Source organism: Neovison vison, chromosome 9, assembly GCF_020171115.1.
Source record: "Neovison vison isolate M4711 chromosome 9, ASM_NN_V1, whole genome shotgun sequence".
In the NCBI taxonomy this organism is placed as follows: domain Eukaryota; kingdom Metazoa; phylum Chordata; class Mammalia; order Carnivora; family Mustelidae; genus Neogale; species Neogale vison.
The window spans coordinates 6,658,536-6,680,040 of record NC_058099.1 but is presented as its reverse complement, the minus strand read 5'-3'; the positions used below and the strand labels follow the sequence as shown (position 1 = coordinate 6,680,040).

At 60.0% G+C, this 21,505-nt stretch overlaps 2 protein-coding genes across 6 annotated transcripts in view; one reads left to right on the top strand and one right to left on the bottom strand.

Moving 5' to 3' along the window:
- NUP188 (nucleoporin 188) overlaps window positions 1–4,811 on the top strand; it is a 47,911-nt gene extending 43,100 nt beyond the window's left edge. Inside the window, exons 35-44 of the mRNA XM_044264723.1 lie at window positions 631–831; window positions 1,028–1,120; window positions 1,559–1,717; window positions 1,924–2,061; window positions 2,839–2,913; window positions 2,993–3,223; window positions 3,338–3,469; window positions 3,746–3,819; window positions 3,955–4,084; window positions 4,200–4,811. Coding sequence (XP_044120658.1) covers window positions 631–831; window positions 1,028–1,120; window positions 1,559–1,717; window positions 1,924–2,061; window positions 2,839–2,913; window positions 2,993–3,223; window positions 3,338–3,469; window positions 3,746–3,819; window positions 3,955–4,084; window positions 4,200–4,376 — 1,410 coding nt within the window. The 3' untranslated portion in view covers window positions 4,377–4,811. The remainder of the gene's footprint in view (window positions 1–630; window positions 832–1,027; window positions 1,121–1,558; window positions 1,718–1,923; window positions 2,062–2,838; window positions 2,914–2,992; window positions 3,224–3,337; window positions 3,470–3,745; window positions 3,820–3,954; window positions 4,085–4,199) is intronic.
- Window positions 4,812–5,532: 721 nt separating this feature from the next.
- On the bottom strand, window positions 5,533–21,096 carry SH3GLB2 (SH3 domain containing GRB2 like, endophilin B2). 5 transcript variants are annotated; one of them, XM_044264718.1, is made up of 13 exons: window positions 20,979–21,096; window positions 16,355–16,496; window positions 15,402–15,530; window positions 12,146–12,279; window positions 11,813–11,905; window positions 10,421–10,432; window positions 9,693–9,755; window positions 8,142–8,165; window positions 7,591–7,680; window positions 7,149–7,249; window positions 6,874–6,888; window positions 6,523–6,763; window positions 5,533–6,221 (listed from the first exon to the last, which is right to left on the bottom strand). In XM_044264718.1, exons 1-13 carry the CDS (start codon window positions 21,039–21,041, stop codon window positions 6,114–6,116), a joined length of 1,215 nt encoding a protein of 404 aa, XP_044120653.1. In that variant the 5' UTR covers window positions 21,042–21,096; the 3' UTR covers window positions 5,533–6,113. The 5 variants fall into 5 exon arrangements, with proteins under 5 accessions (XP_044120653.1, XP_044120655.1, XP_044120654.1 ...); XM_044264720.1 differs by lacking the exon at window positions 6,874–6,888; XM_044264719.1 differs by lacking the exon at window positions 10,421–10,432.
- Between the last annotated feature and the right edge of the window lie 409 nt (window positions 21,097–21,505).

Here is a 21,505-nt window from a genome sequence, read left to right as displayed (position 1 = left end):
GATTCCAAGTGAACGAGGAAAGGACTTGAGTTAAGCAAGGAAGAGCTGGGCTTTGGGAAGGTCACGCCGGATGCGCTGTTGAACATTTTCTAAACTGCGTCCTGATTCACTGTAGTGGGTCTCAAACTGAGCTCATTTGGTTACAATTAGTATTTTTTTAATGAAGTAGGATAACGCATAAGGAAAGTTCAGTGTGCTTTGCAGGTTGGAAGGGAAGGAAAATACACCAGCATGTGTATACAGGGAGAGGTGTAGAAAGTATTTATTACTGGGTCGTTATGGTAAAAAATAAGCTTAAAGACCCACTCGTGTGAAAACTCCACTTGGGAGGGCCCGGGAGGGTGGAGGAGGACCACCTGGGCGGTGGTGCAGTGGTGTGGCGAGAGGGGCAGAGGTGGGTGCAGCAAGCAGGTGAGAATCGGCAAGTTTGGTAATTGGAGAGAGGAGTCGAGAACTGTTGCTGGCAGGTGGCTTATTAGCAAGGATGAAGTCGTCAGGAGAGGGTCAGGAGAGACCTCAGGTCGTTCGAGCCAGGCTCACTTGGAGTCGTGTGTGAGGGCCGCCTGTCCTCCCCCTCCCCCTGCGCTGCTTTTTTCACTCTCGCCCATCTCTGTCCCTGGGCGCTGGCAGGTGTGTGTCCTGGGCCTGCACCTGGCCAAGGAGCTGTGTGAGGTGGACGAGGATGGTGACTCGTGGCTCCAGGTGACCCGCAGGCTCCCCATCCTGCCCACCCTCTTGACCACTCTGGAGGTGAGCCTGCGCATGAAGCAGAACCTGCATTTCACCGAGGCCTCGCTGCACCTGCTCCTCACACTGGCTCGTACTCAGCAGGTAGGACGCAAGCCTGCGGGCAGAGGGGAGCCTCTCGCTTGTGCTGCATGGCTTCCAACCCTGCTTGTGATGGTCCCAGAAGCTCTGGTCTGCCCGAGAGTGCCAGCTGCCGCTGGGCAGGGTGGCTGCAGGGGACAGGTCCCAGGAGTGATGGGGCTGGGGAAGTCCCAGCTCATTCCTATCCTTTCCCTCTCAGGGAGCCACAGCAGTGGCTGGAGCTGGCATCACCCAGAGCATTTGTCTGCCCTTACTGAGCGTGTACCAGCTTAGCTCCAATGGGACGGTGCAGGTGAGTGCCGGGACTCGCCGGGGCCCGGGGCTGCCGCTGGACTGTGGCTGCAGCAGAAAAGCCTCCCTGTCTTTGATCTCCTACTCATCCAGGAAACCGCTCTTCAGAGGCTCATGTGATGCCCAATGGTGTGGACTCCTCCCCGTCCCCGCCCCAGTTCCTAGCATGAGAAGCTTACATAGGTAGTTAGTGGCTAACCTGAGTCTAGAACCCAGGATTCTTAAATCTCCGCCGAGTGCTTTGGCCGTGTAACCATGGGCCTGGGACCCCTCAGGCCCTGCTGGCCACCAGGCCATGGCCGTGGCCTTGGCCGTTCTGGGTTTTTTTCCTCCAAGCAGCCTGGCTGCCTTCGCTGTTGTGTTGTGAGAAGGCCATGCTGCGCTCCTCAGCTGTATACATCAGTGTGTGTCCTGGTCTTGTCTGCTCTTTGTGTCTTAGACACCGAGCACCTCTCGGAAGTCCGTGGATGCCCCCTCTTGGCCGGGGGTCTACCGCCTCTCCATGTCTTTGATGGAGCGGCTTCTCAAAACTCTGCGCTACAACTTCCTGACCGAGGCCCTGGACTTCGTGGGGGTTCACCAGGAGCGGACCTTACAGGTGAGGGGCTGCCGACATCATACGGGTGGGGGCTGAGGGTAATGGGGGGTCTGGGCCATTCTGGACCATTCAGAAACTTCTAAGCCAAGGTACCCATTGTGCCATCGCCTCTGCGTTTGTGCGCCCAGGAGTGGTCCTCCCAGCAGAAGGGAAGAGCAGGTGGGTCAGGTCCCTGATTGAGCCCGTCCTCCGGTCTTCCCTCCCAGTGCCTCAGCGCAGTGAGGACCGTACAGAGTCTGGCCTGCTTGGAGGAGGCCGACCACACGGTGGGCTTCATTCTGCAGCTCTCCAACTTCATGAAGGAATGGCACTTCCACCTGCCTCAGCTGCTGCGGGATGTCCAGGTGGGGCCCTGGACAGGGTTCCTCGGGTCGGAGTCTGGGGACGTGTTCGTGTGTGGTTGTGGTGCGCCCTTCTGGCGCCCTTCTGGTCAACTGCAGGCCTGTTCCTGGAACGTGGGCATTTTGCCCAGCGAATACAGGCTTTGCTTTCCTTATGTAGCTTTCTCTGAGGTGGACGCTTTCTGTCCGGAGTAAAGGACAGCCTTGTAGCTTAAGAACTTGGGCTCAGCTGGAGATGTTGGTTCATATCCTTTAGGGATGGGCCGGCAGGGTCGGAGGTAAGGGAGGTAGGGAAAGAATGGGTCCCAGAGTCAGATAGGTGTCTCATTTTTCTGACCTTGGTTAGGTCACTTCAGGGTCTCTGAGCCTTTTTCGTCTGTAAAATGGGAAAATGATCCCTATTGTCTTTCTTTTTTAAAAAGTTTAAGCAATATCCATACCCAACGTGGGGCTCGAACTTACAACCCCAAGGTCAAGAGCCACGTGTCCTACGGACAGGCACCCGGGAGCCCTTCCCCATCTCCCTTCTTTACTTAGGACCCGTCGTTATGTGCTAGGCCTTGAGCTAGGTCCCAGGGAAACCTCCTGGGCCCCTCTTGCCCTAGTTCGTAGACAGGCGTCAGCGGCGCTAACCTCTGCAGCCCGAGAACATGGGAGGTGAGCCCCGTGGGAGCTCAGGGATGGAGGACTCGGGGCTCGGGGGGAGCTCTGGGGGTCCCGCTCGGTTGGGCTGCTGCTGAGCGCCCCCTCATCCCCACCTCGGCCCTGCGTCCCCTGCAGGTGAGCCTGGGCTACCTGTGCCAGGCCTGCACGTCCCTCCTGCACAGCCGCAAGATGCTGCAGCACTGCTTACAGGTGAGCGGGGTAAGCTGGCTGCCCGCGGGGCCGCGGCCCAGTGTCTCGGGACTCCACCTCCGTTTCTTGTCTCCCTCAGAACAAAAACGGGGATGGCATTCCCTCGGCTGTTGCCCCCCGAGTTCAGCGGCTACCCGCTGCTGCTCCCACGCCCCCCTCCTGCTCCTCCAAGCAGCCCACGGCGGACACGGAGGCATCGGAGCAGCGAGCCTTACACACGGTCCAGTATGGGCTCCTCAAGATCCTTAGCAGGACCCTGGCGGCCCTGCGCCACTTCACCCCAGATGTCTGCCAGATCCTTCTGGATCAGGTACCGGCCTGCCCAAGTGCTGGGCCGCCCTGAGTGCCCGCGGTGAGCTGCCGAGGCTCCCCTATGCCCCGGGGCCCTCGCGGAGCTCCACATCACTCCTGTCTTGCTTTGCAGTCCCTGGACCTTGCTGAATACAACTTCCTCTTTGCCTTGAGCTTTACCACTCCCACCTTTGACTCTGAAGTGGCCCCCTCCTTCGGGACCCTTCTGGCTACGGTGAATGTGGCCCTCAACATGCTTGGAGAGGTAAGCTGAGGGCTGTCACACTCAGGCCCCTCAACATTCCAGTCTTCCTCCTGGTCTCCCACCACCTAACTGTGGCCTCAAGCACGTTCTCAGCCCTCCCGAGCCTGTTCCTCTTCCCGACTGAGTGTGCGAGAGCCTCCCCGGGAGGGCTATCGTGAGGCCCGAGTGAGGTAGCGGACAGCTGCTCCGTGCGCGGCCTGCGGGTAGGAGGCTCACAGGGGGTCCCACCTGTTACTGTTACCTTCTTATTTTGTTACCCCATTTCTCTTCCTCCAGCTGGACAAGAAAAAGGAGCCCCTCACCCAGGCTGTGGGGCTCAGCACCCAGGCGGAAGGGACCAGGACGCTGAAGTAAGAAAAGCCCTCCCTCTAGAATTCGAGCTGGGGTCAGGGCCTCCGTGGGTCAGCCTTCCTGTTGGCTCGGTGCTGTGCCTCCTGCCGGCCAGCTTGGCTCCCCGCACCAGAGCCGCCCCGCCCTCTCCGCAGGTCCCTGCTGATGTTCACCATGGAGAACTGCTTCTACCTGCTCATCTCCCAGGCCGTGCGCTACCTTAGGGACCCAGCTGTGCATCCCCGGGACAAACAGCGGATGAAGCAGGAGCTCAGCTCGGAGTTGGTACGGACAGCGGGCTCGGACGAGCAGGGGGCGGCTGATGGGGATGAGCCTGTGGGGTCCCACCCGGCCCCCGACCTCCAAGCTCCGGGCCTCACCTAGTACCTTTCTCTCCTAGAGCACGCTGCTCTCCAGCCTCTCCCGCTACTTCCGCCGGGGGGCGCCCAGCTCCCCTGCTGCAGGCGTTCTCCCCTCCCCTCAGGGCAAGTCCACCTCTCTCTCCAAGGCCAGCCCGGAGAGCCAGGAGCCTCTGATCCAGCTAGTGCAGGCCTTTGTGCGGCACGTGCAAAGATAGGGCAGCGGCCCGCCACCCCCACCCTCCCCCGCCAGCCTGTGTGGCGCCCCGGGCAGCAGGGGTGCGGCCGGCCGGCCCGACGGCCCGCGTGGCACTGGGAGCAGCACCTCTCTCCTGCCCGCAGCCCCGACTCCGGCCGCCCACCCACGGGCATTATTTTTATAGTAGATCAAGAGTCCACAGCCAGGTGGGAGCCACGAGTCGGCTGCACTCGCGCCCTCAAGTCCAAAATGTCGCAGGGGTACGCTCCTTCCCTCCAGCATTCCCGCCCCCCCACACCGCCCCCGCCCCCGCGGAGGCCGGGAGCCAGCGTCACGTGTGGCCGGGAGAGGCTGTGTGCCCGGGTCTGAAGATGTTTTCCATGCTCTGTTCTTGCAGTTTTTGGTAATACTGTGGTCTATTTATACAAATATTAAAAGACTGTTTATAGATAAATGGGTGGTGTCTTCAGGACCTGGGGGTGAGCATCGAGCTCTCGGCGCTAAGCACGTCCTTCTCGGCCAGGTGCCCAGGAGTGGAGCGGAGGTTTGGGGAAAGCGGAGTACTTGCTGCGCAGGTGGACACGAGTTCTCCCCTCCCTGGCTCGCGCCCCTCGTCCCCTCACCCCTACCACACTGCATGTGCAGGAGCATGAGCTTCTATGGGCGTGGCCTCTCCTGAAGTCCCAGTCCTGTTTACAGCTCCGCGCCCGTGCCTCTCCCTGCCCCTCCTTGGGAGCAGGACCTCCTCACCAGAGAGCAGGGCCTGGCGAGGGGCCTTTACCTGAAGTGTCTAGAACCAGACTGACCTGGGCTAGAGTCCCTGCGTGGCCACTTGCCCGTTATGGAAGCTTGAGGAGGTGACTCTGTTCTCTTCCCTCATCTGTGAGGACGGCCCGGGAGCACACGCAGACCGGCCACAGGCAGCAGCTGAAACCCTCACGCACGGTACTGTCCGCTCCGCTCGGCCCCCATCCAGGCAAGTTTCTCTTAGGCACAAAAGGTCTCCGCAGCCTCATGTGCAGTTACAGGGCCGCCCCCGGAGCCACATGAGCTCTGTGGGAGGAAGGGCGGCCCAGGAAGGAGGGAGCAGGAAGGCCCCCTTCGGAGGTTTCCCTTGCCCACCCGCAGGGCCAGCCCCGGGGGGCCCACAGCCTGACAGGAGCCGAGGCGACAGGCACGTGAAGGACAGTTTATTATTTGTCACTGGCTAGAGAGCAAGCAGACAGGCAGAGTAAAAAGATCCGTTAAAAAGTGAGTGTGGAGAGGTGCAGGCTGAGCCACGGAACTCGGCGTGAGCGGTCCGCGCGGGAGGGGAGGGCAGCACCTGGGAGACGCCACTCCGCCCGGCGCCCCTCTGCCCCCCGGGCCCCAGCCCTGCTGCACACCTGCCTGCCCCCCCCCCATCTTGCTGCTTTTGGCAACCAAAAGGCAGGTGCTCTCTGGCCAAGGGCACACCCCAGGCTTCCCGCAGGGTCGGGGTGCCCAGGGCAGCACTGCGGCCGGTCCCTCCACCCTCCTTAGGTGGAGCCAGGAGGGCTGGGGAGCTGGGGTGCTCGGGGGATGCAGGCGGGGTGGGGGGCTCCAGAAGCAGGGCTGGGGGAGGGGCCCCCCTCACAGCTGGATGACCGGGGGCACGGACAGAATGGGGCCAGTCTCCCCACCCTGAGCAGCTGAGTCACCAGCAGACAAGTGGCAGGGCTGCCTCCTGTCCTCTCCCGCCCAGGCCAGGGTGGGCAGGGGCCTGGAGGGGGCCGGCTTAGCTGAGCAGTTCCAAGTAGGTGACCGGGACCTTGCCCTTCTTGTTGCCTCTCTCGCCGATGAGCCAGTCTGGGTCCATGCCGGGCAGGCTGTAGACGGTGATGAGCTGAAGAGGAGGGCAGAGGGGTGGTCACAGCCCAGCCGGGGCAGGACGGCATGGGGACAGGGCTGTCAGGGCCCCACGAGACCCGGGCATCTGCACCTCCAGAGGCGGGCGTCTGCCTCCTCACCCGCTCCAGGTAGAGACAGCTTCCTCAGGGCTGCAGCTGCCTCCGCTCACCCCCCAGCCCCTGCTGCCCCCCAGGGCCCCTCAGAGACTTGAAGGCAGTGGTGGGGGGCTCCCCATTCCCGTTCCCTGGCGCTCCTGAGCCCGGCCTTGGCCACCACCCCCGCGGCGCCAGGCCCACCTCATCAGCCAGCAGGGCCAGCTCGCTGCTGTCGGCCGCCTCATAGTCGTAGAGGACCCGGGCCTTCCGGGTCCCGCTGGCGGGGGGGGTCACCTCCTCTAGGCGGAGAGCGGCCTCTCCTGGAGGGGCCAGGCCAGCCACAGAGGGGCCCACGGGCATAGTGGCTGCAGCGGTGGTGGGCGAGGCGCTGCTGAGGGGCGGGGAGGCGGGCTCCGTGGTGCCCACGAAGGTGCCTGGGAATCTGGAGAGGGTGACATCTCAGCTGGGAGCTGTGTCCCCGTGGGAGTCCCACGTGTTCCACCAAACACCTGGGCCCACTGCCACAGAGGCAAGGGGACCCCAGCTACTTACATGGCTCCCTGGGAGCTGGCAGCATGAAGGGAAAAGCAAGGCAAGGGGAATCGTGAGCCACACCTCCCTGTCCCTGCCATCCTCCCGCCCAGGCCAGCCACCTCCCTGTCACCCACACAGGCCTGTGATGCCCTGACAGAGGGCTTGGTCAGGGGCCCTCTAACCCGCCCTGCGAGTCTGGGGGCTTGCTGAGCCTAGGGAGAAGGTCTTTGCCCAGGGGGAGAAGGGGATGGGCTGCTCGTGGGGCCTGGGAGCCAGGGGACCCCAGCGGGCACCTGCCCAGCTGCTTCTGTAAGTCCAGCATGTGGCGGTAGCACTGTGCGTAGTAAGTTGTCTGGGACTCCACGAACTCATGGAGGCAGCGAAGATGGTTCACCTGCGGAGGGGGCGGTGCGGGGAGAGCCGAGCTGGCTTGGGAGGCGGCCTGGCCGACCAGACGCTCCCTGTCTCCTGCCTGACTGCAGACCCCTTTAGCACTCTGTCCTTGGCCCCAAGCCACCGGATCCCTGGAGGGCAGGGAGGGCCGCCCAGCCTTTGGCACCTGGACCAAAGCTGAAGTTCCACCCTGAGGACCCTGGGCTCAAGCACTGCCCCTCGCCAGCTGCTTCTGAGATCCAAGTTCATGGTCTGCCTCCTTGTGGAGGAGTTCAGTGGGGGGCCCGGGGTGAGGCCAGGAAGATGGTGGACGACGGAGGGGCAGCACAGGGCAGGACTCACGTGAGTGCTGCTGATCCCCTCCAGCAGGAGTCGGGTCACTTCAGCCTGCCGGTCAAACTCCGTCTGGGCCACTCGGAGCTCCTGCTCGGCCTGGGAAAGGCAGAGTGGGACGGCGGCTGACAGCAACAGTGGCCCCACCTTCCCTCCCATCTGTGGTCCGCCCTGGAGCAGCCTCCTCTCCTACTCTGGGTGCAGAGGACACATCCCCCTGGGGACGCGGACAGAGATCTTGGTGGCAGGAGTGCACTTCTCACCCCTGACTTCAGGCCTGGAGCCCTGCCCCCTTGCTGGGACCCCTCTGGACCTAGTCCATTGCAAGCAGCCAAAGACGGACCCATGGGTGCCCTGACACAACCTTGTGTGCCACTGTCCCTAGCCATCTGACCGCGCCATTCCCCTGTGTGCTCAGAGGAACTGTGGGGGCAGTGTGCCCAGAGAGAGCAAGTAATCCCCCCGACAGCGGCAGAGCCCAGAACCGGAAACCAATCTGACCCCTACCCTACCCCACCCGCGGCACCCCACCCGCGCCAGCCTCCCAAGTCCAGACTCACCTTGTCCACCTCATCATTCCAGAGCTTAGGAGACCACGACAGGACCGGGCAGCAGGGGAGGGAGGGGGCACCGGTCAGTGGGGGAGTGGGGTGAGGACGGCTGAACCCCAGAGCCCGCGCCCTGCCCCAGCTCCCCAAGACCCCTCCCGCCCCCCCCATACCCTTCCTCACTCCCCCGAACCCAACCAGGAGCTGAGGCTGGGGCGCGGCCTGGTGTGAGCAGCGTCGCTATCCACCACATCCAGCCCAACATGCCGCATGCAGGGGAGGTAGGGGGGACAGCCAGCTGGGAAGTCCTGCTTGGGTTTCTCCTACAGCGTAAGCCCCCGGGCCCTGATGGGAGACCCAGTGTCCTCCATCCCACCCTGACAATTAGCTAAGGCTGGTGGGCTGGGACGCAGGGCCGTGTGACCCTAGGCCAGTCACTGAACCTTTCTGTCCTTCGGCAGAGAAAGGCAGCCTCGTGCCCGAGTCACACTGGGGTTCAATGGCAAAAGAAAAAAACAGGGCGGTCTCCACCCTCCGGGATATTCCTCCTTCCACTCGGCCCAAGAAGGGGGGCAGGAAGTGTCATCCAGAGTCTAAAGAAGAAAGACCCCCCTCCCCCCGCCACGACTTAGGAGACCCATTTCTCCTGCCCAGCGCGGGAAGTCTGTCCTAAGATGGCGACCTGAGGGACTGAAAGCAGAGCGAGGCCAGCCCTGTGTCCCAAGATGTCCCACCACGGTGCCATTTAGAAAACCAAAATGTGGGGAGTGACCTCTGTGCGCATGGCCGGAGGACACGCAGAGAGAGGGGCTGCTGGAGTGCTCCGGCCTTGCCGCCCCGAGGGACGATGGCCCGGCCGCCACCTGAGGGCACAGACACACAGGGCAACATTCTATGACCGGGGCGGAGAGAGCCTGACGGCCCGTGCAAGTGCGTGCCACCCCCCAGGTGGAAATGGAAGGTCAGAGAAGGCAGAGAAGGCACAGCAGTGGTGGGGACAGGTACGATGGGGGAGGTGTGATTGGCCCGTGTCCCACACTGAACGGTAAATACCCAGGAACAACACAGGAGAAAACAACCCATGTCACTCGGACTCTTCAGCTCCCATGGCTGCCCTGGGCCCCCGGACACACCTGCCCCCAGCCCACTGGTCCCCACCCTCCCTGCTCGGGCTCTGGGCCCCTCCTCGCTGCCAGGATGCCGGGCAGGTGTGCCAGAGAGGTGGCTGGATGAAGATGCCCCCCTTGTCACAGCTGTGGGGTCCTCAAGCCCAAGGTGGACCGGGGGGCAGTGCCCTTGATGGGGGATGGAGGGCAGACCTTTGGGTCCCAGAAGATGGGGCCTGCGCTGTCCCCACGCTGTCTGGGGTGGCTGGTCTGGCCCCAAGCTCCAGCGCGGCGCAGAGAGAAGGGAGGCCCGTGATCAGGCGCAGGGCACAGGCAGGCGGCCAGGAGCAGGGCTGGTGCCTTCCTGGCTCGGGGGATGCGCCCTGTGTTCCTGGTGCCACGCAGTCCCCTGGTGCCAGGGCAGAGAGAGGCCGGGCGGCCGGGGTGGGGCGCTTACCGCGGAGGCGCTGGCCGAGAGAATGTAATTACGCGGTCTAGTCTCCTGAAAGTCAGGCACCGTCTGGCGGGAACAGAGGTCACGGAGGGGAGGGGGGTCATCCGGGGCCAGGCGCTGCCCCAGCGTCTCCCACGGGGCAGGGTTGTCGGGGGAGGCCAGGAGCCCCGGCCCAAGGGACAGGAGGCTGTAGACACATACCACACGGACCCTTCTCCCCACTCCAACCTCCCGGACACAAGGTGGGCTTGGGGACATGGAGAGTCAGACAAAGACCAGGTGGGTGGTCACGCTAGGAGCCCAGGAAAGCAGACGCCAGGGAGCCTTCAGGGGAGTCGCAGACTGGGCCTGGCCCCCCTCCTCCCCGGACCCAAGCCTGGCTCAGATACTCCGGTTAGAGCCACAGCTCTCCAGACCAATCACCCCCCCACCCCGGCTTTCTCCATCCCAGAATCTCCACACAGGACCAGGCCCCTCCCCCACAACCAGGTGGACAGACGGACGCATGGATGGACAGGGTGACAGGCTTTCCACGTTTGCAAAAAGCTGACTCACAGGCTCCAGTGCCTGGCGTCTCCCTAAACCAGAGGCTACGCACGGCAGAGGCTCTGGTGGGGAGACCAGCTGCTTGCAAAACGCCCAGGACGTCCCCTGGGCCGGCCAGGCCCCTGGGCCCGAGGCTGGGCCGGGCAAACCAGAAGCAGCACAGCACGCAGGAAAGGTATACTCACATCTCCCTCACACTGAGCCAAGTTACCCAAAGCAGAACGGAAAGGAACAAAAACAAAGAGGTTAGTGAGTCCACAGCGCAGGCGGGAGCAGGCCCCCCGTGGTGGGAGGGGAGAGCGGGAGGCAGGCAGGTGGGCAGACGACCCTGCCGTCCGGAAGGAGTCCTGCTCTGCCCGTGTGCCTCGGTCTACGCGGGAGGGCAGGGGTGACCCGCCGGGCTGCGGTCCTCTGGGGCGCTCGCTGTGCCTGGGTTGCCCCGGGCCTCTCTGCAGAGGGCGCCGGGCCTAATTCAAGGGCTCGAGGCCGTCTGGGCCAGACAACGGGAGAGGAGGTGGCGCCGCTCTGTGACTAAGCAAAGGCTCCCTCCTGGCCTGCCTGGTGGAGGAGAAGCTGGCTCTGGCCGAGGTACTCCAAGGAGACTACCCTGTCCGGCTGACTTCGAGAGGTGAGCCCTGTAGCCGCTGGTCATCCCACCCGACCACAAGACTCCAGTGGCTGAGCCCCTGCCTCCGATCTGGACCCCACACACCCGCGTGCGCTGAGACCCTGCCCTTGGCTCTCACCAGAGGTGGCACAGGCCAAGACTCCATGGTCCCCAGTGGCCACACTGTGGGAGAGGGACGCAAGGAGCATCTGGGGCAGCTGAGAGTCTGTGAAGACACAGGTGACGGTTCCCCCGGCCTGCCCTCGTCCTGGTTCCTGGGTGTGAGGTGGCCTCTAGGCCCCCACACTGCCAAGCAGCCTGACATGCCGAGAGCGTGCTCCCCCTCAGGCCTGCTCTCCCCACCCTGGCCTAAGCCCTGGGCAAACTGTGCCACACTCCATCGGCTGGCCTGGCCAGGCCGAGCGGGCCTCCGTGAGCTGAGAGTAGAGGAAGTCCTGACCCAGGGCCACGGGATTACCTGAAAGGGCCCTCGGTCATGTCCCTAAGCAGGCGCACGGTCCAGCTCCAGGGTTCCCACCATCAGGGCACCCTGGGACCAGCGCTGGAGCAGCGGGTGGGGTAGTTAGTAAGGGGGAGCCATGCCCGGGCAGAGCCGGGGGACAGAGCCGAGCATTCAGGAAGGACAGGGCAGGGCCATGCGAAAAACTCCAGTTGGTTGTCTGTCTGGGGAGGCTGTGGCGTGCCCTGAGCCTGGGTCGGGGCACTGCTGGTCAGCCCACCCCATAAATGTCTGCCCTGGGACCCAGAGCTCTGGGTGGCCAGGGCTCCCGGGGGGGAGGGGCCGAGAGGCATGACCTGAAACGGTCAGCCAGGACCAGCGTCCCCCAGCCAAGCCTCTCCAGGCAGGGAAAGGGAAGAAAGGGCATGCCAAACGTCAGGTCCCTTCACCCTCCCTTGGCTCCGAACAGAGCTGGGGGTGGTGAGGCAGGAGACCAGCAGGGACACCTACCGTGGCTTTGGCCTCTGCAGCCTTGGCCTTCTTCAGCCGCGCTTTGCAGGCATCCAAGTCCAGACGCCGGTTTTGCAGGAGACGCCTCTCCTTCTGCGGGGAGGGGGAGCAGGGAAGAGTGAGAGCCTGGCCCGCGGCAGGACTGGCCCGCGGGGCCATCAGGGCCAAACGGGGAAACCGAGGCCCCGACAGGGAGAGGTCACCCACTGTGTCATTCCGTCCACAAGAGCCACATCTGGGGAGCCCTGGGAGTGCTGGGCTCCCGGGATGGGAGGAGAGCCTGTCTCGGAGGACAGCAGTGACCAGGAAGCGGGGGGGCCCCAGTCCTCTCACCGAAATGGTCTTCCAGTCCCCTTCCAGGAAGTTGCGCAGAGGCGTGAGGAAGTTGATGGAGGCCGTGTGGATAAAATCCCTCTCGGCGGCTCCCAGGCGCTTTTCAGCTTCTGCCACCTTGATTAGTGTCTTCCCTGATTAAATGGAGTTTAAGGGTGAGGAAGAGGCTCGGGCTCGGGCTGCTCGGACCCTAAGGGAGCGCCCAGGGAGAGGCAGGCCGCGGAGGCGTGAGCGCTGCGGGCTCAGTGCGGGCCGGCTGGCCTGGAAGCGTGTGGGGCGACCTGCGTGTCTGTCTGTCGACAGGAGACTGACGTAAATAGCGGGACGTCCCAAACGCGGACTAGGACACGGTGTGACAAAGATGAGGGGGGCAGTGGGGGGGAGACTTCCAGAACACAGAAGGCACCTCAACAAATCCTGTTCCCAAAAAGCAACAGTAAAAATGGGTATCACTGTCAAAAGCAAACGTTTCCAGACTCTGGAAATTGACCAAATGCAAAGAAACTGAGAATATTTACTCAAGAACTACTGGACCTTGGTAGGAACAAGATGGGAACCTGTGGCTTCCCAGCCTGGGTCGGGGTAGGCAGTGGGGTGGGGGGGGTCGAGGGCGGCTCGCATGGTCAGCTCCTCGTCAGCTCTGCCTGGGCGGGGCAAGGCCGAAGGTGGGCAGCCGGATAGGGGTGGGGGATGGGCCGCAGGGGAAGGTAGTGGTATTGGGGCTGACTTGATTGGGGTGGGAGCACAGAATAATCCAGGGGACCCTGTTGGAAACAGCAGTGATCTCAACAGCAAATAATTGAGGAAGACCAACGTCACAGCTGACTTGAATAAGGAATACTGGTTGGAAGAGCGCTGCCAGAAATTTAACAGGAGATCTGGAAGCAAGACGGTAATCTCGTTTATTGAAAATTTAATAAAATAGCATATGTACATCCAACTACATCAATAATTATGTTAAATACAAATGGATTAAACATTCCAATCAAAGAGTGAAGACAGAGTGGATTTTTAAGAAAAAATCCAAATACAGGGGCGCCTGGGTGGCTCAGTCGGTTAAGCGTCTGCCTTCGGCTCAGTTCATGATCCCAGGGTCCTGGGATCCAGCCCTGCATTGGGCTCCCTGCTCAGCAAGAAGCCTGCTTCTCCCCCTCCCTCTCTCTGGTTTGTGTTCCCTCTCTCGGTCAAATAAATAAGTAAAATCTTAAAAAAAAATCCAAATATGTACTGTCTATAAAAGACTTTGGATTTAAAGACATAAATAGGTTGAAAATAGAACAGAGAAAGGTATACCATGTGAACTGTCCTCCTAAGAGAACAGGAGTGCGTGAACTGCTGTCGGATAAAATGGACTTGACTGTGAACGTGACCAGAGACAACAGCATTTAACAATGGTATAAGTCAATTCATCAGGAAGATATAACAATAGTAAATACACAGACCTCACAACAGAGCTCCGAAAACATATGAAGTAAACACTGACGATCTGAAGCCAGAAACAGAAATAGTGGGAGACTTCAGTACTTCTCGGTAAAGCAGAGGACAAGACAAAATCCGCAAGCCCACAGAGACTAGAACAACCCTGTCACCCAATTTGGCCTGTTGTCTCTACCCCACTCCACAGCAACACAGCATATGATCTCCAGTGAACAACACTCTCCAGGACAGACCATATACTAGGCTATAAGCAAATCTTCATAAACGTAAAAGGTTAAAATCATACGGAAAATGCTCTCTGATCACAGCAAAACCAATTAGAAATCAACAATAGAAGGAAACTTGGAAAATCCAAATATACGGAAATTAACCACCATCCTGCTGGTGGAAATACAAAGTCCCACAGCCACTTCGGAAGACAGCTTGGTAATTTCCTAAAAAGCTAAACTTAAGTTTACTGTGTGACCTAGCAAGTCCATTCCTAGGTGCATATCCAGGAGAAGGGAAAACACATGCCCTCACAAAGTTCTGTGTGCAAACGCTCGGAAGGACACAACCCAAACGTCTAGCTATACAACGGAACACTTACTATCCCGCAGTAACAAGGAATGAAATCCTAAAACACATTATGGCACAAATAAACGTCAGAGATGCTACGCTCAAAGGAGCCAGATGCAAAACACAGCACACCGTGGGGGGCCTGGGCTGCTCAGTCAGTCAGGCAATCAACTCTTGCTTTCAGCTTGGGTCACGATCTCGGGGTCACAGGATCGAGCCCCACATCTGGCCCCATGCAGAGCCTGTGTGGGACACACTCCCCCCCCTCCCTCTGCTCCTCATGAATGCGTATGTGCTCTCTCTCGCTCTCAAATAAATAAAATCTTAAAAACCACCCAACACAATATGTGATTCCATTTATATGAGAGGTTCAGAAAAAGCACATTTATAGGCACACGAATGTGCATGAGTAGTTAGCAGCGGGGTGACTGGACTGGGGACTGACTCTAAGCAGACATGGCCTTTTGTGCAGGGGACAGAAATGTTCTTTAAATAGGCTTGGGGGGGGATGTTTGCACAACTCTGTAAATTTACGAAAAAGCACTGAATTATGTACTTAAAACAGGTGCGTTTTATGGCATGTAAATTATATCTCTGTAAAACATTAAAAATTAAAAATTAAAAAAAAAAAAAGATGGCGGTGGCTCTCTATGTGCCACTGGGAGAAGGTCGCTAACACAATACCGAGATGAAAAATCAGGTCGCAGAAGGGTACGTACAGTACGATCCCATTAAGAAGGGCACAGAAACCGGAACTGGGTAAGAGAGACTTCCGTTTCTCACTCTGTTTTCATCTGCATTGATTGAGGTGTTTGCAAGGCGAATGAATTTTTTTTTCACTTGTTTATTTATTTATTTATTTATTGTTTTTTTCAATGATTTTATTTATTTATTTGACAGACAGAGATCACAGGTAGGCAGAGAGGCAGGCAGAGAGAGAGAGAGGAAGGGAAGCAGGCTCCCCGCTGAGCAGAGAGCCCGATGCAGGGCTCGATCCCAGGACCCTGGGATCATGACCTGAGCTGAAGGCAGAGGCTTTAACCCACTGAGCCACCCAGGCGCCCCTCACTTGTTTATTTTCATTTATTTCAATTTTTTTTCATTTTCTTCACTTTCATTCATCCATTTCATGAATGTTTACAAGTAGATATTATTTGTGTACTTCAAAAACACAAAGCAAGAAAGGAAGGAAGAGAGGGATGGAGGAAAATTTGAGAACAAGAGACTGTGACCCCTGACCCTGGCTGGGGGCTTGGCTCACCATAGGGAGTCGTGGGCCCCAGCTCACTGGCCGCCTCCGCCATGTACTGAGCCAGCAGCTCCCCGTTGGTGACCCGCGAGGGCACCTTCCTGTCCAGCTTCTCATACAGGAACTCCTCCACGCGGGCACCTGCAGGGAGACAGCAGCCAAAGCCACGGGGCTCTTCAGTACAACCCAAGGATGGCAGCCATGGGGACAGAAACAGACCCAGACCAGGGCCCCCCATGGGGGTGCCTGGCCTGGTAACAGACAGATTACTCTCTCTTTGGAGCCCATTTCAACCTAGTGAAACCAGCACTCAACCCCAGAGGACCCCTCACTCCAGAGAGGAGGAAGCCACAGCTCAGAGACATGAAATGCCTACCCAGGTCACACAGCTGGGGGTGATAGGCCCAAAGTAAAGGCCCACTCACTTCTCCCTCCATATGATATGGATTTACAGAACCTAATACACACATGGACAGTCGTCCGGCGCTGGCTCCAGAAAGCTCCAGGGACTCCACTTATACAGGAGACTTGGAGGCAGATAGTTTCACGACCCCAAGACAGCCTGCCCCGCCCCCCAGGTTCTCCTGCCCGTGGCTTCCGCGTGCTCCCTGCTCACGCTCGCTGCACTGTGACTCAGGGCAAGCCCTTCTCCATCGCTAGGCCCCGCCAGCCTCTCAACAGATTGAGCTCATGCTTTCCCTGCCTCTTCCCAAGCGTGTTTTAGTCTCAAGCATTTCTCCAGCTCCTCGGTGCAAAACTCTTAAACCTCCTGCTGCCCCAGAGAGTGCATCCTGGAGCCCATTACTGTCTGCTGGGCTCTTTAACTGCTCGCCCCGCCCTAAGCAGGCCTCAGAAGCCTCAGTAACCTGATCCAAATCCCGTGTGCCACCCAGTCGCACCTGAGGCCCAGGCCTCCTGCCAGTGGCCTCCAGCCCCTCGCCCAGGACCGCCCGGCGCCCACTCACTGGGGTTGGGTTGCAGCAGCACCTCCGTCTGCCGTAGGATTTTCTCCGTCCAGTTCTTGGTGCTGTCTGCCCGGGCAAGAAGGTTTTCAAAGTGTGCATCCAGCTCAGTCCTCTCAGCCTGGCCGAATTTCTCCTCTGTGAACTGTGGGGGGTAGGGTTGAGGGATGGGGAGGGCTCGGAAGCGGGGAAGCAAAGACTGCCCCTGCCCCATGCTTCTATACCTCCTTCCCACTCACCCAACTAGAACCAAGTCCAAGGTCAAGAAACTGGCTTTGCCCCTAACCTGCTCTGTGACCCTGACCAAGTTACAACCCTGCTCTTTGCCTCTCTGTAAAATTAGGCTGGACCAAAGGTTGGGGATCACGGCTTCTTTTGGAAACCCAGAAAGCTAGAGACCCCCCCAAAAAATGCACATTTGTACAAAATCTAGTTTATTACTTAGGGGGATAAGGAGTCATTGGGGGCCTAGTTCTAAGGGTCCTCCTAGCTTGACTTTTATTCCCTGAGCACCTGATAACACAGGTGCAGAGCACAGAGCAAAGTCTGGGGTGATTACAGGCTCCTTGGGGGACTGGGAGCCAGTGGGGAGGGGGTGCCAGGGGAGTGAGCTCTCAGAGTCAGAGGGACCTGATTTGAGTCTCAGGTCTGCACTGATGAGCGGTGGGACCTTGGGCAAGTGGCTTTGCCTCTCTGGCGTCAGTTTCCGGAGCTGAAAAATGAGAATAATAAAAAATACCAGCTCCCTCATAGCTGAAATAGGATGAAATGAAAAAGATGTGGGTAAGGGGCGCCTGAGGGGGCTCAGGGTCATGAGTTTGAGCCCCACGTGGAGTGTGGAATCTACTTAAAAAAAAAAAAATTAAAAAAAGAAAGAAAGATGTGGGTAAGACATGAAGGCCCGAGTCTGGCAGGGAGTCGGTGCCATGGCTGCAAAGAGCTGATGGAGAGGCAGCGGGAGGGAAAGGGAGTGTGTGGGCATGGGACAGCCACATGGCTGGCCTCTGGTCGCCTGGTGCGGTGGACAGGGAACTCCACTAGCCCCTCAGAGCCAACTGCTGGGCACGCACAAGGCCTAGAAAGCTTGGCAGCCCCGCCCCAAGGCCAGGCAGGAACCGGGATGTCCCAGCAGTCAGAGCCGGCAGAGGTTGTGCAGGCCACGCGAGAACAACCTGATACTGGCCCAAGTCCGGGCCCCTCTGATCTAGAAGGCTCTGGCAGAAAGAGCCTGTTCAAGGTCGTAGTCAAATAGCAAAAGGGCACAGACCTGCAGGAGAAAGATCAGTAATAACGCAGCAGCACGGCTGACCGCGTGGCGGTCCAACCCTGGGCTATAAGCATTTGACACCAGTGACCCACCGACGTCTCCGAGAGCCTCCAGGACAGTTGGGTCAAGTTTCCCATGTCACAGACGATGCCACTGAGGCTAAGCAAGGGGCAGACTGTGCTCAAGTCAGGGTCACTCCAGGCTGGGAGTCTGGAGGCCCTTCCCAGACTGCTTGGCGTCGATCAATCATCCAGAGGCCAACAACAGCTCTAGCCCAGCTGCAGGGAGGGGGCGGCAGCCACGGACAGTCGCTGGGCAGCGGCACTGGGCAGCCATCCATTATGCAACAGGGCTTGGGTTTCTCGCTGTAGGCCTGGGTGGGCCAGGCTGAACGCCTGTGGCTCCCGACCTGGGAAGCAGCTGCTCCCGGCTTCCTCCCGCCTCTCCCTACTCCTGGGCCTTCTCACATTCCCTAGACTGGGGCCTCCCAGAGCCCGGCCCCGAGCAGGCCTCACCTCACCCAGCCCCTTAGGGGTAGCCTTAGCCCCATTTTCCAGATAAGGAAATCAAGGCTTAGAGAGGCAAAGCCACCTCTCTGGTCTTCGCCAGGGGCTCCCCTGCCCTGGCAAAGGGGGATAACAGGACCTATCTCACAGAAGATTTGGAAACACACAGCACCGCCCTAACAAACCTTAGCTGCTCTCATCATGACCACGGATAGAAGGGCTTCTTCATGTTCCTCCTCCGAGCTACCTAGGAACCCCCGTACCCCAACAGTACCAGGCACCCTACTTGAGGTGGTTATGTCACCCGAATGTGCAAGGTTAACGGCAGCCACTCCCCACGGAGCTTCGGGGCAGCCATCCCTCACACCCCAGGTCCACCCAGGTTCAATATCCTACGGGGCTTTCCGGACCTCCATCCCATGTCCAGTGCTGCCTGCCCAGCTCAGACGATGACAGAGCTACTGCCTCCTCACGGCCTTTACTATTACTAGTTCTGCCGCTGCTCTTACTATTCCGGCAGTTACTACTAACAGCATTGGTACTATGGCTTCCACGGCCCACTCGCACCTACGCTGGCATCATACTCAATATGCCCTAGGTTTTCCTGCCTCGGTGCCCTTAGCTGGGCATTTCCCAGCCCCTGGACCAACTTCACAAACTCATCCTCACTTTCAAGGCACCGTTCAGGGACCTGGAATCCCAGAATCACCCATGCAAAAGGGATCCCCATCGTCAGGCTCCCTACTGGATGGCGATGGGGCAAGGCTCTAAAAGGTGTCCCTGGTACGTGGAGGGGCTGATGGCTTACCCAGTATGTCCTGGGACTTGGCATGGTGGCCCCTACGCAGAGAAGCTGCCCACACACTGAGAATGAAGAACTCCCTCTCATCCCTCCTGACGCCTATCTCCAGGCAGCCTGGCCTCAGCAGGTCCCAAGGGTCCTACGCAGGTGATATTTCAAGACTTCTCTCCTCTGGCCTGTCAGCCTACCCCATCACTACCAAGAGGAAGGGACCCATGCTTCAGGGGCTGATGTCTGCAGAGTCCGAGGCTGCTCCCTGCACAATGGCAGCAGCAGGGGGTGGGCGTGCAGAGCCAGAGAAAGCCTCTATTTATAAAGCTCCCAGCTCCCTCCTCCACCCCAGAGTCTGGAGCCTGGGCGCTGGCTCCCACTCCAGTACGGGTGACCCACTGGGCCTGCCCCGACCAAGAGAAGGGAGGCCACAGAGCTGAAGCTTCCCCACACCCCAGGCTCTGCAGGCCCTGGCTAGGTCAGGTGCCAGCGCCCCACAGTAGCAGGAAACTGGCAGATCAGGTTCTTCCCAGATGTGGGAGATAGAGCGGTTGCCATACCGACACAGGGAGGGTTCCCACCTTCCAGATGAACTGAGGACAGCCAAGGGGCTCCAGGGTCCTAGGAAACTCACTAGGGCTGGGATCACCTTGCGGGGCTTGAAATACCAGGCAGCAAGTCCTCACTGGGGCACTAATCCTCAACGGGACACGGGACATGGTGCTTTCTAGTAAACATGAGCACATGGGTTTCCCAGAGACTGTCTGGGGCTGGGCTTCTCCAGACAACAGCAAGGACAAACAATAGGACTGGCTCCCAGAGCACTGCGACAGGCCAAGCCCCAAGTCTGCAGCCACCTCTGGAGGCAGACCGGGTGTTACACCCGATTGACAGGAGGGGGAAAAGTGACTTGCCCAAGGTCACATGCCATACTAACTACGTTAACACTACTAGTATGCGTGCCTTTATTTTTTTTAAGATTTTTTTTTTTTTTTAAATTTGAGAGAGAGAGAGAGAAAGCATGAGTGGGGGTGGGGGGAGGGCAGATGGAGAGGGGGAAGCAGCCTCCCTGCTAAGCAGGGACTCCAACATGGGGCCCGATCCCAGATGCTTTACTGACTGAGCCACCCAGGCGCCCCACAGCTTTATCTTTATGGAGCATGTACATGCAGAGTACCCAGCTCTCCTCACAAGCTTCCTGGGAGGGAGGGATTGCTAATCCCATTTTTCAGATTGAAAAACTGAGGCCAAGAGATGAAGCCCCTTCCTCAAGGTCACAAGAGGGAGCATCCCTGCCCATAGCTGCCTCCAGGTCTTCACCGTTACATTAAGATGCCTCAGTTTCCCTCCTGGCCCAGAATGTGGATAGGACTTGTTCCGATTCCGGCACCATCAGCCTGGACAGCTGTCCAAGGAGGGCACCCAGCCAGACCTCAGCCCTCTCCCCACCCTCCAGGCTTGGAGAAATAAGAGGAAACAGGCCTCCCGTGGAGCAGAAAGGAAATAATCCCAGCCCTCCTGGCTTCCGGACTGACTATCCAAGCGTGTACAGGGGACCTGACGGAATCAGTACCACCAGCCCATTGCACGGGTGCAGAGAGTGAGGCTCAGAGAAGGGGTCGTGGCAGGTGCATGGTCCTTGGGCCTGGGGCTCAGGCCTCCGGACGACTGCCAAAGTCACTGCTGGGCAAGGGCGGGGAGGCAGGGGCCTCCCACTGCTCTCTCCCTCTTGGGGCGGGAGCTACAGCAGGGGGGTAACCCAGCCTGCAGAAACCGTGGGCCCCGATACTCCCCCCCCCCGCCCCCCGGGTAACGGGGCCGCGGCCCGGCTCAGTCCCCGGGCCCGGGTTACGCTGAGTGTGCGGCCAGAGTGGCCGGCCGCCCCGGGCTCTTTCTTCTGGGCAGCGCCGCAGTAGGGGATGTGAGGGCCAGGGTGTCCCGCAGCCGGGAGGGGGCGGCAGCCTCCAGGGGCTTCTCCTGCGCCACCCCCCGGTTCTCCCGCAGGGGTGCTCCCGGCCCGCCCCACATCCGGGCCGCGAGGCCCAGGGCGCACGGCCTCACCTGCACCGCCCGGGTGAAGAAGATGCCCGCGTCCGACGCCAGCTTCTTCATGTTGAAGTCCATGGCGCGACGCACGGCAGGCAGCGCTCAGCCCGAGCGCAGCCTGGCAGCCCCCAGCCCGCCGCCGCCGGCCCGTACCCCGCCCACCTGCTGCCGGTGCGCCCTCCCTCCGCGCGCCCTCCCTCAGCGTGCCCGCTCGCCAGCCCGCAGCCGCCGCCGCCGCCGAGCTAACCCGAGCGCGCAGGGCGGGGCGCGGGCATCGGGGGAGGAGCCGGCCGGAGCGCGCGGGGCGGGGCGCGGGCATCGGGGGAGGAGCCGGCCAGAGCGTGCAGGGCGGGGCACGTGGGAGGAGCTAGCCAAAGCGGGCGGGGTGGGGCGGGGCGGGGCGGGGGCGGCCGGGGAGGAGTCTTAGGGACCCCGGGGGACCAGAGGTAGCAGGGTCTTCCCAAGACCCGCTACTTTGCCCTGAGGCCTCCGTCTGCCACCTGGGGGGGCCTCTCTCCATTCCTTGTCCCACAGCCCCTTGC

Excerpts from the sequence above, each read along its gene's own strand:
- SH3GLB2 (XM_044264718.1), bottom strand. The coding sequence starts at position 21,041 with ATGGACTTCAACATGAAGAAGCTGGCGTCGGACGCGGGCATCTTCTTC. Across the intron at positions 12,280-15,401 it reads GGGGCCCACGACTCCCTATG|GGAAGACACTAATCAAGGTG; the intron begins GTGAGCCAAGCC and ends CCATTTAATCAG. Across the intron at positions 6,222-6,522 it reads TGGCCCTGCTGGCTGATGAG|CTCATCACCGTCTACAGCCT; the intron begins GTGGGCCTGGCG and ends CCTCCTCTTCAG.